Source organism: Accipiter gentilis, chromosome 25 (assembly GCF_929443795.1).
Source record: "Accipiter gentilis chromosome 25, bAccGen1.1, whole genome shotgun sequence".
NCBI lineage: Eukaryota > Metazoa > Chordata > Aves > Accipitriformes > Accipitridae > Astur > Astur gentilis.
The window spans coordinates 10,007,004-10,021,021 of record NC_064904.1 but is presented as its reverse complement, the minus strand read 5'-3'; the positions used below and the strand labels follow the sequence as shown (position 1 = coordinate 10,021,021).

General features: G+C 36.3%; 1 protein-coding gene across 6 annotated transcripts in view; it reads right to left on the bottom strand.

Annotated features, from left to right (window-relative positions):
- The window catches only part of WDR25 (WD repeat domain 25), a 736,496-nt gene that overhangs the window by 705,196 nt on the left and 17,282 nt on the right, over positions 1-14,018 (bottom strand). Inside the window, exon 1 of one of the 6 annotated variants that reach the window (XM_049829066.1) lies at positions 11,686-13,194. The exons of the other annotated variants lie outside the window; for them this stretch is intronic. Within the exon in view, the coding sequence (XP_049685023.1) occupies positions 11,686-11,742 (57 nt within the window). The 5' untranslated portion in view covers positions 11,743-13,194. Of the gene's footprint in view, positions 1-11,685; positions 13,195-14,018 lie in introns of those variants that run through there. 6 annotated transcript variants of the gene reach the window in all.

Here is a 14,018-nt window from a genome sequence, read left to right as displayed (position 1 = left end):
CTAGAACATATGCTGCTCCCTTCCAATGCATGCTCAGGTTGCTCTACAGACTTGTGAAGCTGAAGGCCCGTGACCCTCTCCATTCCCTTTTTGGAATAACATTGCTCCCTGGTGTGTCTCAAGGAGAAAAAACTGATTATTTTTTTTCTTTCTTTTTGACTGGAAAGCTGAATTAGTGACTGAAACTTGAACATCGTATCTGCTAACAGGCATAGATTCTAGAGAATGGTACTCCCTGAACTATACTGCTTTTCTGATCTCATCAATATCTAAATACTGTAATTTCTGTAAATACTGTAAAGAAGAAAGTCCCACACTATCTACAGAAAATCATGTCTTATCTAGTTTGCAAAGCAGGCTCAGAACTGTAGTTTAAAAGGTTCTTCGAAAGTCAATGGACCAGAGCGCAAGAGTAGTCCCATGGAAAAATTACAAAAAAGTATTTGCTGCTGCTGTTGCCTCTTCAGATTCCTCACTTGGATGAAGTGCAGCTTTGGGCAGGATTGCAAGAGTTAAAAGTGCTCCTTGGGTATTTCTAACCAACAGCAGTAAAGATAAGAAGTCATTCACATAAACAGGTACATTCTGCTGTTCATAGAACTGAGGCAAGAGAAAGCCGGGAAAAAGCAACAAATAGCTGAAAAGCAATAAATAGCCAAGCATTACAATTGGCAGGTATGCCTAAGCCTTTCCAGCCTCTGCGTGATTGAAAAAAATATGATCTTGAATCAGCATGTAATGTAATATGTATAAATTCCTAGAGTAACTACAGGAAGATTTAGAATGTTTCATTGCTGTTTCAATTCCTGTCTTCTTAAAATAATGAGCTAAATATTATCATTTTAGGAGAAGGTAAAATTTGTTGAAAGGAAAATTACAAAACGGATCACTGTCTTTGCACTCTTTTGCCTAAATATATACTTAAACTATGTAAAAACTAAGAGCTAAGGTCCAGGAAAAACTGAGCTAAGGTCTAGCTCAGTGTACAACCTGTTTAAGTGTTAATAAACTTATTTTCATACAATTATGAAGGACATAAATAGATGTTCAGATTGCCATATAGACTACGATTGATGACATTTTGGGCATACCAACTTAATTTGTAAACCAAGTGCCCCAAAAACGAGTTTTTCAGCAGGATTCTGTAAAGCTAGATAAAGCTAACACATTTTCAGATGTGTTGATCACTTGCTCCAGAAATGTTTTGAAGTGTGCTAGGGAACATATTTTAAACGACATCCATCTTCCTAATCTAGATGCGGTGTAAGAAGTATATATCAATGCTGTCATTTGAGCAAACACAGATTTCCACTAGCTTTCTTCTTGCAAGCAGACATAACTCAAAACATGATTATCTTACTAGTCCAAAGCACAGGACTATGAATGGTAAAAAAGAGCCAACTTTATTATTGCTTTAATATCTGAATAAGAGTTTGTATTTGGATAGTTTATTACTAGACTACTCTCACTACTGGAGAAACAACAAAAAAGGAAAGTAGCAAAATACAATAAATTCAATTAGCTGAGACAGACAGCATAAGGTATCACTTCATTATTTTTTTTTCCCCAAAAAAATGTTAATATTAAAATGTTTCAAGTACATTTATCAAACAAATGAGGTGGAAAATCTTCTCTTTTACAAAAAAAAAACCCAAAAAAAACCCAACAGTGCATTAGATCTTAAGGTAGCTCTTATTTTGTAGGAGGCTTTATCCAGGCAGAGGCATTTTAAGTTATTCTAGTAGTGCACTGCTAACCAAGTTATCAGTACTACTAGAAACTAGTTGGTGGTATGAAAACGGATTTGCAAACATGCCAACAAGCTTTAAACATGGTGAATCCAGCAAAGGCTGTGTTAAGTACAAGCACTACATTTAGCTTCAGGAGGCAGCACTAACATACTAAGCATGCCTATGAAATACATTTCCAATTACTTGGTGTGTTTTATTTTAATCTTCCCTCCCACAGGAACTCAGCAGCCCTTTCCCCAAGGAAGGCTCCATAACTGTTAATTGTGAAGCTTCAATCGGGTGGTTTTGCCATTAACAGGAAAATAACAACCTAATCAAAAGTGTACTTTTTGCTGACAGCATCCTACAAAATTATTTTAAGGAAACGCTAGTAGACTAAGATAAAACATTGACATTTTCAGCTGGCAAAGGGAAAGACAAGAGAAGTAAAACAGAATTCTGTAAAAGAAAACAAAACCCCCACACCACTATGTCAAGAGCTATCTATCCAACTATATACAATAAGGGAATGTTCTTGGTAAAGCATTAATAATGAGAGCTACTACATTCAATGTAAGCTTGCTTGATGGCCATCTACTCTTGGACATCCACCTAACGATTCCATATTTCAAAAGCTAACTTGTAGCACAAGGAAAATCTAATCAGCCAATCAAAACTGAAAACATAAATAATTTTGAAATATACATATTGGCTGGGTTTTTGCTAGTATAAATAAATAGTGTAGCCTCCATGAGAGCCTGTCAAGTCAAAACTGGCAAACAGAACTCTTAAGAAAGATGTAAATTATTTAAAAAAAGGTAATGATAAGAGACTGAGCAAGACTGATATAAACATTTCATAGACATTTCTATTAGAGAATTTGTAAATTATATATTGCCATTGTATCAAAAGCTAAAGTTTTACCCCAGATGAAATGTTGCTAAACATTGACAAGTAATACATGCATGAATGTTGCAACATGAAATATCAGAATACTAATAACATATTTAAATGCTCGATTAAAGTATATAAATGCTACAGTATTACGTAATTATTCAGAAATAGGCCCTACTGCCTTTATAAACTGAAGATTAGAATTAGTTTGTTTATAAAGGATGTTTACCTACAATTAACATCTCTGTGATGAGAACTGAAATAAACTGTGAAAGTATGAACAAGCTCAGGGTGAAATCTTGGCCTGCCAGGTCATTTACATAAAAACACAGTTAAAAGTTTCAAAGTTATTCAGTAGCAGTTACATGTAAGTGCTTTCATGACACAGCAACTCATTGTAAAAGTTTCTTTTTATTATGGCATATCTGTAGCTGTGCCTGTTGAGCTGAAGTCATGCCAGATTTATAGTGAACTATTTCCATTCAACACCTGGGCTTCACAAAAATAACAAAGCTGAACAGGCACTTTCTTTCAGGCTATTTGCACAGAATAATGTAAGCATTGGATATGTAAAAATCTACTTCATGACATCTAGCTTGAGTCACACATACACGTGAAATAGTGTATCATAAGAAATTCTCCTCTTGGATGGCAAATCAATTCAATATACACATTATTGTTATTACACAATGCAGATAAAATTTTATTAAAATCAATTACTACCTTATTGCTGAGACAGACAAAACATTTAGGTGTGGAAGACATACCCAATACAACAATCAAAAAAAAAAAAAAATCTAATACTTTTTGTATTTGACAAATAGAGGGTAACTTAGAGGGTTTTTTATACTTAACAAACCAATGAAAAAATTACTGAGACCTTAAATTGTGCTGCTATAGTCCATTATGAAGTGCAATTATGAGAAGGTAAAATTATTTCAGTGCAAGTCCTCAGAGAGGCCATTAAGGTGCCATTAAAAAACCATTATAATGTTTAACTTCAACAGTAAAGCTACTTCATTACAAGTCATGCCATCATTTTAGAGAGGAAGGCAGTTCTCACCAGAAAGAGGTATTCTAATTCACAATAACTACTTCATCCTCATTTTGGCTCTTTCATTTGCAATTTTAAAGTTTGTTAACCTTCTGCTTGCTTATGTAAGAATTAAGATCCAAGTAGTCCAATCTCCATATGTGTTGGTACTTACAAGAGTCGTTAATGCCAATGGAAGTTGAGGGTGGGGGCTTAATAAACTTTAAGCTTTAGATTGAGTTTGAAAATTTGGATTTTAATCTCTCAATGTTGTATCATCTACTATAATTTACCCTCCTAGCTGAGAGAACATTAACACGGCTATTAATTTCTGGTTAAGAAATTAGCAGTTTCATACATACACTGCATAACTATGCAGTTAAGAACAATTAGACAATATATTTATGACCACCTGATAAGCATCTGGGTCTGAAAAAATATTGCAAAATTACTTTTACATTCATTAAATACATAGTGATTCTTCACTTTTAGGCAGTGAAGCTAGCTTCCTTCTTCAGTCTAGAGATTCTCTAATCTTTGCTTCACTTTCCACCAGAAAGATCACTTCCCTCAAAATCAGAATAACTCATCCCTGCAGAAAGTTTGGGTTATTTCAGACGCACTTACAAGGCTAATCTAGCAGTCATTCTGACGTGGCTCTGCCACAGTGAAGTGACTGATTAATAGTTTCAAAGACAGGAGACACGTCGGTGAGCTGTCTGGGCCTCAGCGTGTTGTGACACCGCAACACACGCAGCGCTTACCGCGCGGCATCCTCCCTCCGTGCACCAGCACGGCCACATCACAGCACAGGCGACTTGCTGCTGAATGCGGCCGGGCACGTCCTGCTGCGGCTGAGCAGGGCAGGATCAGACACAGGCACCGCTCCGGAGAGGGGTTCAGGGGAACAATAACCAGACACGCTGTTACCAGATACAGTCTTAAAAGGGTACTGTTAGAGAACGTGCTATTAAGTGGTGATAATCAACAGCATCGCCAAAAAAAAGCAATACTGAAGAATTCAGAATATTCAATCTGCTTCAGCTTCCAGAACTGAAAGAAACCCCCAGTGGGAACACAGGCTATGCAGCTCCCTTAAACCGACTGTCAAGTAACACACTTTTCTTAATCATTTTTTATGGATCCCTTAGAAGTAATCTGTGTTCCCAAGGATCCAGTAATCACAGACCCAAGACATTACTACTACCTATTAAACGATATTTTTAGAGTATCATTACATTATCGAAGTACGATCGCTACTGTGCAAGCTTTGGTCTATCATTTGTTATAAAGGCACTTCAGCTTTGAACTTTTCACCCAAAATAAATGAAAATTTATTAAGTTCAACAGTAGTTGATTTTTCAACTCTGATAATTACAGGCTGAAGGCGGGGGGGGGGGGGGGTGGGGAGTGGGGGGGGGGTGGACGACTTAGAACCAGTGCATCTTCCTTGAGGAATAAATAAATTATTCCACACCATTTAGAAGTAAAATTTTTTTCCCCAGCCAACCCAAAATACATGTTTCAGAGTCAAAGTACTAAACATCTATATATACACACTGTTTAAACAATACCTGGAATAACTAGAACCACTTAGGCACTTAAAATCAATTATGAGTTTGAATAGTGACAACAGTATTCTAAAATAGCATAGACAGATCTAGATTCTACAAATAAAGGAGTATCCCATAAAGTGTTGCACATGTCTCATGTTAAATACCACATTAAAGGGCAAGATAAAGCAGCATTTTATTTTTTAAGTGTCATAATACTTTTAAGAATCAATATCTGCTTTAATTTTAACATCTTTGATCATTATTTAAACAAAAGGCTTTTAAATTTGAAGTAGTCTTTTTGAAGCCATGTTTCTAAAATGAAACTTCAGAGCATTTTTAAATGCTGGAGTACTCTTATATTCACTTGAAATTAAAACCAATCTACAATTCCTTGTTTGAGGGGGTTTGGGGTGTTTTGTTTTTTTAAAATGGGTTTCATAACACAATCATAGACCATCTGACCTCAGTTCATTGTTTTGTAGCATTTTCAGTGAACATCTAGTTAAGATATGGCACCAAGCTTTGAGTTTTAGGGGCACAAAGTTTCATGTACAGTGTGTGTGGCAGAGAAGTTTGTTTTTTAAACAGGGCTGAGGGCTACAGGTTTCAAATACGCATTTATTTTTAGTATCACAGTGGAATACAAGGCACATTTAAAAAGTGACAAAATCAGTTTCAACAAATTAAATACAGTAGGAGCTATATATCTTACTTGTTTATTGAACAGTACTAGCAGCACATGTTCCACCCCCACTAAAATAAAAAAATATTAAACCAAGGTCAGTAAGATGATCTTGCTGTTTAAAAATACTTCCAGGGAAGTGGGCAATGAAGAGAAGCACTAACACAATTCAGTGTTCCTTAGACATCATCTGAATTTCTCTACAGGAATGACTGCTATCCAAGGCAGGGTGGGGAAATAAACTAAAAATTGAGGATACATGTTGAACAGCCAGAGAACTATCAAATCTTATAATCTATTTAAACTATAATCAAGGCGGGCAGGTGCACAGTGTGGCGTGAAAAAGCAGCTTAGTTTCTTGTAATATGTATTAGAGCTTTAACTCATACGTTGGTTAGAACCTGTGGTATAAATCTGTTCAAAACACAATCATTGTACAGTTGCTGCCATTTTTTATTGGTTATATTTCTTTACAGCATTAAAATTGAGAGAAAACTGACATGTTTATTTTTGTTACTTTTATGTATTTTTTCTACATTGGCAAGTGAAATCTTCACAGTTCTAGTTTCTTTCCTTGAAACCAAAACATCGCTATTAACAAAATTCTCCTGAAACCATTTTATCTTGCCTGCTCATTTAAAAACTTCAGGGAAATTACACTGATAGACTTTCAAAACACATTGATTCCTTCTGCAGAAGCACGTATTTGTTGTTAAAATGTTTTCTATCGCATGTATCATTTTAAAAGACACTAGAAGACGGCAGCCATTTGCAGCATAAATTCTTCAGGTAATGAGATCAAGATCTCCAAATACAGTGATTCTTCTTTTGACTTTTATTTTGGCAGACAGCTAGAGTTTCCCCAGTTCTTTGTTCTTAAAAAGGAGATATTCCAAAAGAATGGAGATGCAACAGAGGTAAGAGCAGCATTCTTTCCCCTTTCCCAAGATTTGGGAAAATACTTTGCTTTTCATTGATATCAGACCACTCCAAACACAGCCCTGTTGGCTAAGAGCCCTTTAAAGGCCAGCAAGGCACTTGTGGGACAGCAGTGCAACAGCTGGCAGCAAATACCCTTGGACAGAGATGCCAGCTCCTCAGACCAGTTCAGCATCCTCTGTACTACGTAGCTCCCTCCACTGCTGGTTTCAGCATAAACTCTGCAGTACCAAGACGTCAAGCGAAGGCAAGTATCAGTCACGTTACACACAGCACTTGCTCGTCTCTCCAAAAGGCAGTGAAGCTGCAATCTCTGAAAACTATACTAATCTAGACATGCTGGGAACTGCAAAAAATTAAACGTATATTAAGGTGTAGGATCCATGTTATCATGGATTTGAAGATATTTGATTTTGCCTACGTTTTTTAATATCCAGATGAATAATTAATTCAGGACTGTCTACCACAGCTTATAGTAGCATTTTACTGAAGCTGTATTACACAATTAGAAACAAGCTGGAGTGATCTTTACCTTCAGAGGAAGAAGTATCAGAGTCACCTCTGGCAGCTGAGCAACTTTAACAGCTTGATTCATTTCCACACAAATAGCCTCATCCTGCAGGAGTTCAGAAACAGGGGTGAAAAGATGGATGCAAGCCCACTGTTTGATTAAGTTCTTGCAGTAAAGGTCTTGAAGCAAGAGCAGATTTTTTTGCATTTCCCAGAGTGGAATACAGTTTGAGAAATACAATGAGCAGTTTGATTATTTAAGTGACACTGAGGATAAGACTAAACTTTAGTTGTAGCAGAGATAACTTTGAACTACAATCAGTTTAGCCAGGACAACAAGAGAGCACTGAAGAAGGTAATTTATTTTTATAGTTTATTTAAAATTATACTGGATATTTTTTAAGTGCTCTGAGGAATTCACCTAGCCTGAAGGCTACAGGGATAAACTTTGGTTAAGGTCTTTTCAAGATTTTTCCCCATAAGATGTTATTCAGCAGGATGGATGTACAATATAGGAGCCTCCACTTGCTCAAGTTCTACCAAGGTCACCCAGACTGAGAATCTTTCCTGTTTTTCTTGTGGAAAACATCGTGCTTTATAACAACCGTTTGTACCATTACTAAGCTATTATGATTTTTACATGTCTCTAAGAACTGGGGAAAGTAATGGGGAAAAACATACAGGAAGTTTATGGTCCAAGTGACAAGGGTCTCTGGGAACAAGGTTTAGTCTCCTTCTTCCCCTAGAACAAGCTGCTACGTATGTTGTGAATATTATGCCTTCTAACACACATATTGAATTGCTGCATGTGAACTGGAAGTGTGTAATTCCTACGTAAATTAAAGAGCCTCCAGACAACAACTCCAAGCACAAAGCTGCCTTCCATAATCCTCACTTACGATTCCTCTTAGGGAGATCAGCACAAGGTCCAAATCTCTCTGACACAGGAACTCATGCTCAGGTGGGTCTCCACTGGATGGCTGAAGGCAGATTTTATCCAGAATGAAGTCTGTGAAAAATACTGGAAAATACTGGAAAAATACTTCCAGGTTAAATCCTGGAAGCTGAAGAGCATCACAGAATGAATAACATGGTGAGGTAAAAGTGATTATTACATTATGGATGTTTGCATTTCCTGGCCACTAACGGGGAGTGTCTCCAGTATTTGGAAGCGTAGGAGGCAGATGACCCAAAGACCTTGGGATTTTTCAGCTGTTCACATTTGGCTCCCAGGATATTCAGTGCTTCCTATAAGACCTGCTGACTCAAAGAAAATAGTCTGCACCGCAGATGGGGAGGGCTGTCTTCCACAGAGCCCAGGTTTTCTTTAATGTGTGCAGCAGTGCACACAAAAGGTATTCCCTCAGCATATTCCTGACGTTTAAGTGTAGTGGAGACAATCCTGCTCTGCAGTAGCTATCTAGGAAAGAAGCCAGTTGCTTTACAACTTGCCCACTTTTTAGATTTTTTTTGCAGTTTCCCTCCAAACACACACCACAACTCAGTTTTCTTCACTCGGTGCAGCCGTCACCATAACTATTCCTTGGCCCGCTGGTGGGCCACTGCACAGCTGCAGGGCTGGTAAGCATGCCAGGAAATTACTGTGACCAACAGAAGTGTCACCTTCCCTTCCAGCTTCCCCCATGTTACAGACAAAAATATTTCACTTCCACATTTATCTCCAGCACGCTGGGGCCATCGCACTGATTCCCACTCTTCACATCCATGTGCCTCTACACTAAAGAGAGGGGTACAGTTTTGGTTTGTTTCCCCAGTTGGTAAAGCCCCCACCAGCATTACATCAAGTGTCTCAGGTTAACTGAGACTGGTCTAATTCACAGTAATTTTAGCACAGATGTACAACATCGGCTGTGTCATCCTATTTTCTTTTTAAGTATATTCACTTTTCAAGTGAAGTGATTACAGCAGCTCCTCTTCTCCAAGCAATTTACACAACGTCAACATGCCTCATTAGAATACTCAGATTTTTTTTTTTTTTTTTGAGGGAACTCAAGTATCTACATATTAACAGCTTTACATAAAACAAAACTGATTAGCTTTTATTATTACTCCTTTGCATATCTATGCAATCCATTAGACAGAAAGGGGCCTGGCACTCATATGACAACAGAACATTACAAATATGTTTAATATTCCTCTTTGTAATATAGTTCAGTTCCTATAACATCATTTAGATTGCCCTATGGAGCTTCTGTACTTTGTGCTTTATAACATTTAATCTCTCTCTTGCGAAATCTTGAAGAACAACCTATAACATAAGTCAACCCAACAGTAAGTTATTGACAATGATTTCATGAAGGCCTTTATCCCAAAGGGCGTTGGTAGGTAATTTGCAAACCTAATGTACATCTAGTCAACAGAGAGGGTTTTCTATGTTTGTTTACATTCCTATAATGTAGTACAATCATACAGCTGAAGTTGAACAACAGATCTTTGATTATATATTTCATCAATACAAAGCAGAACAGTTCGCATCAAATTATAAGATTTGAAAAATAACCTTGAAAGAACAGCTAGCTATTTCTTTAACATACTCCTTTGGTAAATAGCCTTTTCTTTATTAATATATCAGGGGGCTGTTTACTTTAATAATAGATTCAACAACATTAAACAGAGCTTCAATATTCATTTTTAAGAAACATTTTTTTTTTTCTTAAAGCTGATAAGCATCTAAAAACTGTGTATTTACTTTATCTGGCTATCACATGGTGAGAAAAATGACAGCAATTTAAGATACAATAAGTTGTGCCTTAAAGAGGGATTATTATTACTGAAGTTCAAATGTTTCAAAGCTATTTGCCAGCAGTAACTAATTTTTTTAATTTAAACTAGTAGTACAGCTCAAGTGAGAAGTGTGGCTGAAAGCATCTATAAATATTCAGAATTGCACAAGTTAAAAAGTATCTACTATTTTACTCTATAGTAATAGTTTAGAAATTAAGTAAAAAGCTTGCATAATTATTGTGGGTTTGTCATATTAGGGAGACAGTATTACTAACTTTCATGTTACAGCTGTTATAAAAGCATAGCTTTGAAGCTGGAAATGAAAATAACAATACTCCATGCTAAAAATCTAGAACCAGGTTAAAAACTAGCTTTCTCCTATTTGGATGTTGACATGAAACCATGAATCAATGACAACGTAGAATTATCAAGGAGCAGATATGAACATACTGACCCTTACAAACATTGCCTGGCACTTACATAGGACCCAATTAATTATTTTTAACTGTATAAGCAAATGTAATGTTTAGATATTTGTAAAATTACACAGCACTGCCCCTCCCACACACTTTTTTTCCTAAAGTTTGATAAAAACATTTCATTTTAGCAAGCATTAATGCATAATTATTCTGTTCTATCATTAGGGGATGCCTCTGGTTCCATTCACATAGTGCAAACCTACTCCATCATCACATCAGTGCAGTGGTACCATGAGACATCCCACTGTTAACTCATCCCAGAGGAACACCTACCTAGCTTGGGAGGGCATCACACCAACCCCCCCCCCTGCAGCTTCTAGCACCCAAGCTGGCTTCACTGCTCTATGCAGTGCAGCACTGAAACATGCACATAAACCCAAAGTAACTTCCACCATAGGTCCCAGACTGCTCGACTCCTTGTCACTCCCACAACATAAACATTTAAGCAATACAACCACAGGTCAGGTAGAATGGTTCAGCATTTCTCACTGCAGTATGACATGCCTAGAGAAAGTGTTACTTCACTACTAGAAGTACTTCATTGCATTTACTTCACTATCACTATAGAACTACAGAATGAATAATTTAAAAATTAAAAGTTAATGTAAATATTTTGGGTTTGGGTTACTTGAAAATTCTAGTAGCGCTACAGGCTTCTGTATATTAGAAAAAATTTAAGGAGATTAGTGACCAGTTTTGAACATATTTTTCAGGAGTATTTAATTCCTATAAAAGCACATAAAACTGAACAATTTCTAAAATAAACAATCATAATGTCAACAGTTGTATATCAAGTTTTTTGATAAACCAGGCTCTATACCAAGACACCCAAAAGCAGATTTCTCATCAGTCCTTACAAAGAAGAGAGTCCTTCATGTGTAATGGCAGAAAAAAAATAAAGCAGTAAGTGTTATTTTTTTTGCAACCCATTTGACATAGCAGACATATGGGTGAAAGTTTTTTGACATTCAGAACATTACCATTCAGTTAGAATGGGTCTATGATCTTCTCCAAATAATTAAAATCAAAACCTGTTAGTTGTGAAAAGCTTGTTTTCTCCAAGTCATTCTACAACTGAAAAATTATTATTGGGAAGTTTCCTCAATGAAGTGCTTACCACATCCAATGTGATTTTCACATAACACTTTGAAGACCCTTCCACAGTCAGATTCATGTTATTTCAGCTTCCTATCATTCAGCTTCTTCCCCATTTATGTTGCCATCAGTAAAATACTTTTACCACTCCAAACGGTATTCATCACTTGCTTGGTTATGCCTTCATGTACCTGCAGTTATCTCCACTCTCACTGCACAAAGCACAGATCATTAGTTTAATTAATCTTCATGACTATTTCTAAAATTCAGTAGCTTTTCTTGCTGTTCTCTGAATTAGCTTTAAATTGATGTCTGAGAATTCAAACTTGTTTAGCATGTTGTAAGCGCTGTCACAAAAACTTTGTTGTAAAGCATTTATACTTCACAGAAAAAGATTATTACGAAATATAAGTTATATACTATTACCAGGATTTCAGTGGACACCTCATTCACACAGGTGAATGAAGTGTGCAGGCAAAGAGAGTATCCATTTTTTAAGTATGAGTAATTGACAATAGAGGTTTTCTGTTAATTTAAAGCTCTTTATATATAAAAGCTCTCTCTATATAAATATATGTATTTTAATATACATACACACACAAGCACATGTAAAGTGTGCTGCTGCAAACAAGGAGACTATCATTGTTGAAGAAAGATTTATTTGTTAAGGGAAAAAACTTGAAAAGAATCCTTTGAAATTTCAATTAAGTTTCTACATGAAAGGCAGAGAAGAAAGATGGAAGACGGAAGCTGGAAACTAGAACACAGGGAGGATCTTCTAGGATATATGAGGGTTTTTTTGGTTGCACTGTAAGCTATCTTAGGTTGTATAATGCTCTTTGCCAAGAAAACCCATCCTTACAGAAAGAAAAACATACTGAGCATAGGTGCTATGACAGAAAAAACCCTTCTGGTATTATCATAAGCCATATTTCTTTAGCTGAAGATGTCAACACACCTTCGTAACACCTCATGATAGATCTAGACTGCCAGCCTAATTTGCTACTGCTTGTCTCTTCGTATTCTGCTTAAAAAAAAATAAAAATCAACTGCTTGCTTTCTTTAAAAAGAAAAAAAAAATATCATACACAGCATGGTTCAGATGTTAAAAACACTGCCCAGATATAGCAGAGCAAATGGAATGGAGTAACTGATTCTCCATGCAGCACAGGTAGAGATAAAATGTACAGAGGGTCTAAGCAACAGTTACACTTTAAGAATGAGTTAAGTAAAATCTGGTTTTTATACTGCTAAACCTTTAGAAGCAAAGTACATTTTTCACAGTGGGTAAGAAATTCCAGAAACATAAGTACTACCTTGAGTAATTATTGTTAATTAACTAGCAATGAGGCACTACTTCCAAATGTGACATTTAAAGCACATAATGTGATTGTGAATATTCACAAAGATAATTAAGTTCATCTGCTTCAAGTCCTTGATTTCAGCACATCTGAAAACACCTCTTAAACTATCATTAGACCTGTAATCAAGTATTTTGTTGCTCAGGAAAATTGGGTACCTTTGCTTACCTGCTAATATAGGGATATGAGTTCAAATCCAAGTACACGGCTTTTGTTAAGAAACTCTCCTTCAGGCAAAAGCTGAGAAAAAAACCCCCACTAATTCTGATTGTTTTCTCAGAAGAGACAGTTAAAAATAAATTCCTCACACCATCAGATGTAAACAAAAAACAAAAATGACTGAACTTCCTTAACTGAACTCAAGATCACAAGACCAACATGAGGGATATTTGTTTGAAAGTATTCATCACCAAGCCATGGGTACCACTACTGTGCATACTAAGGATACTATCCACATTAGGTTGTATACTTTCTTCCATCTTGTTTACAGCTGAGTCAAGTTCATTACAAAAAGAAAAATTCAACCAAATTACAGGGCTGAAATACAATGTATCATGTAAAAATGTGAAAAATCAGAAAATGTGTTGACATGATTCTGTTGGGGGAAGTTATAACCACTACTGACTTCAGAGAAGGAAAAAGGTTTTGATCATCAACACTGATCCTGGTCTTGATCAAGACTTGCAGAAATAAACCCTGAAATAGGAGAAAACTGATCCCAAGAACAGGGTGTCAAAACAGTCATGCCTTGGTATTTTATGCTTTATTCTTTTAAGAGTAAAGAAAGCTTCTTTCCACTAGAAAAGAGATTAATGAATAATGTGCTCCAAGATGGAGAAGAACATTTAGGCAGCATTCTAAAGTACAACAGATTAAGTTTACTCCATTGCTTTCCAATTATTTGACACAGAGGATTTTTAATCAGTCAAAATAACAATGTGAATAATTATATGCTATAAGGATGTCCTACTGGTGTGTATCTCTCTACCCGGTT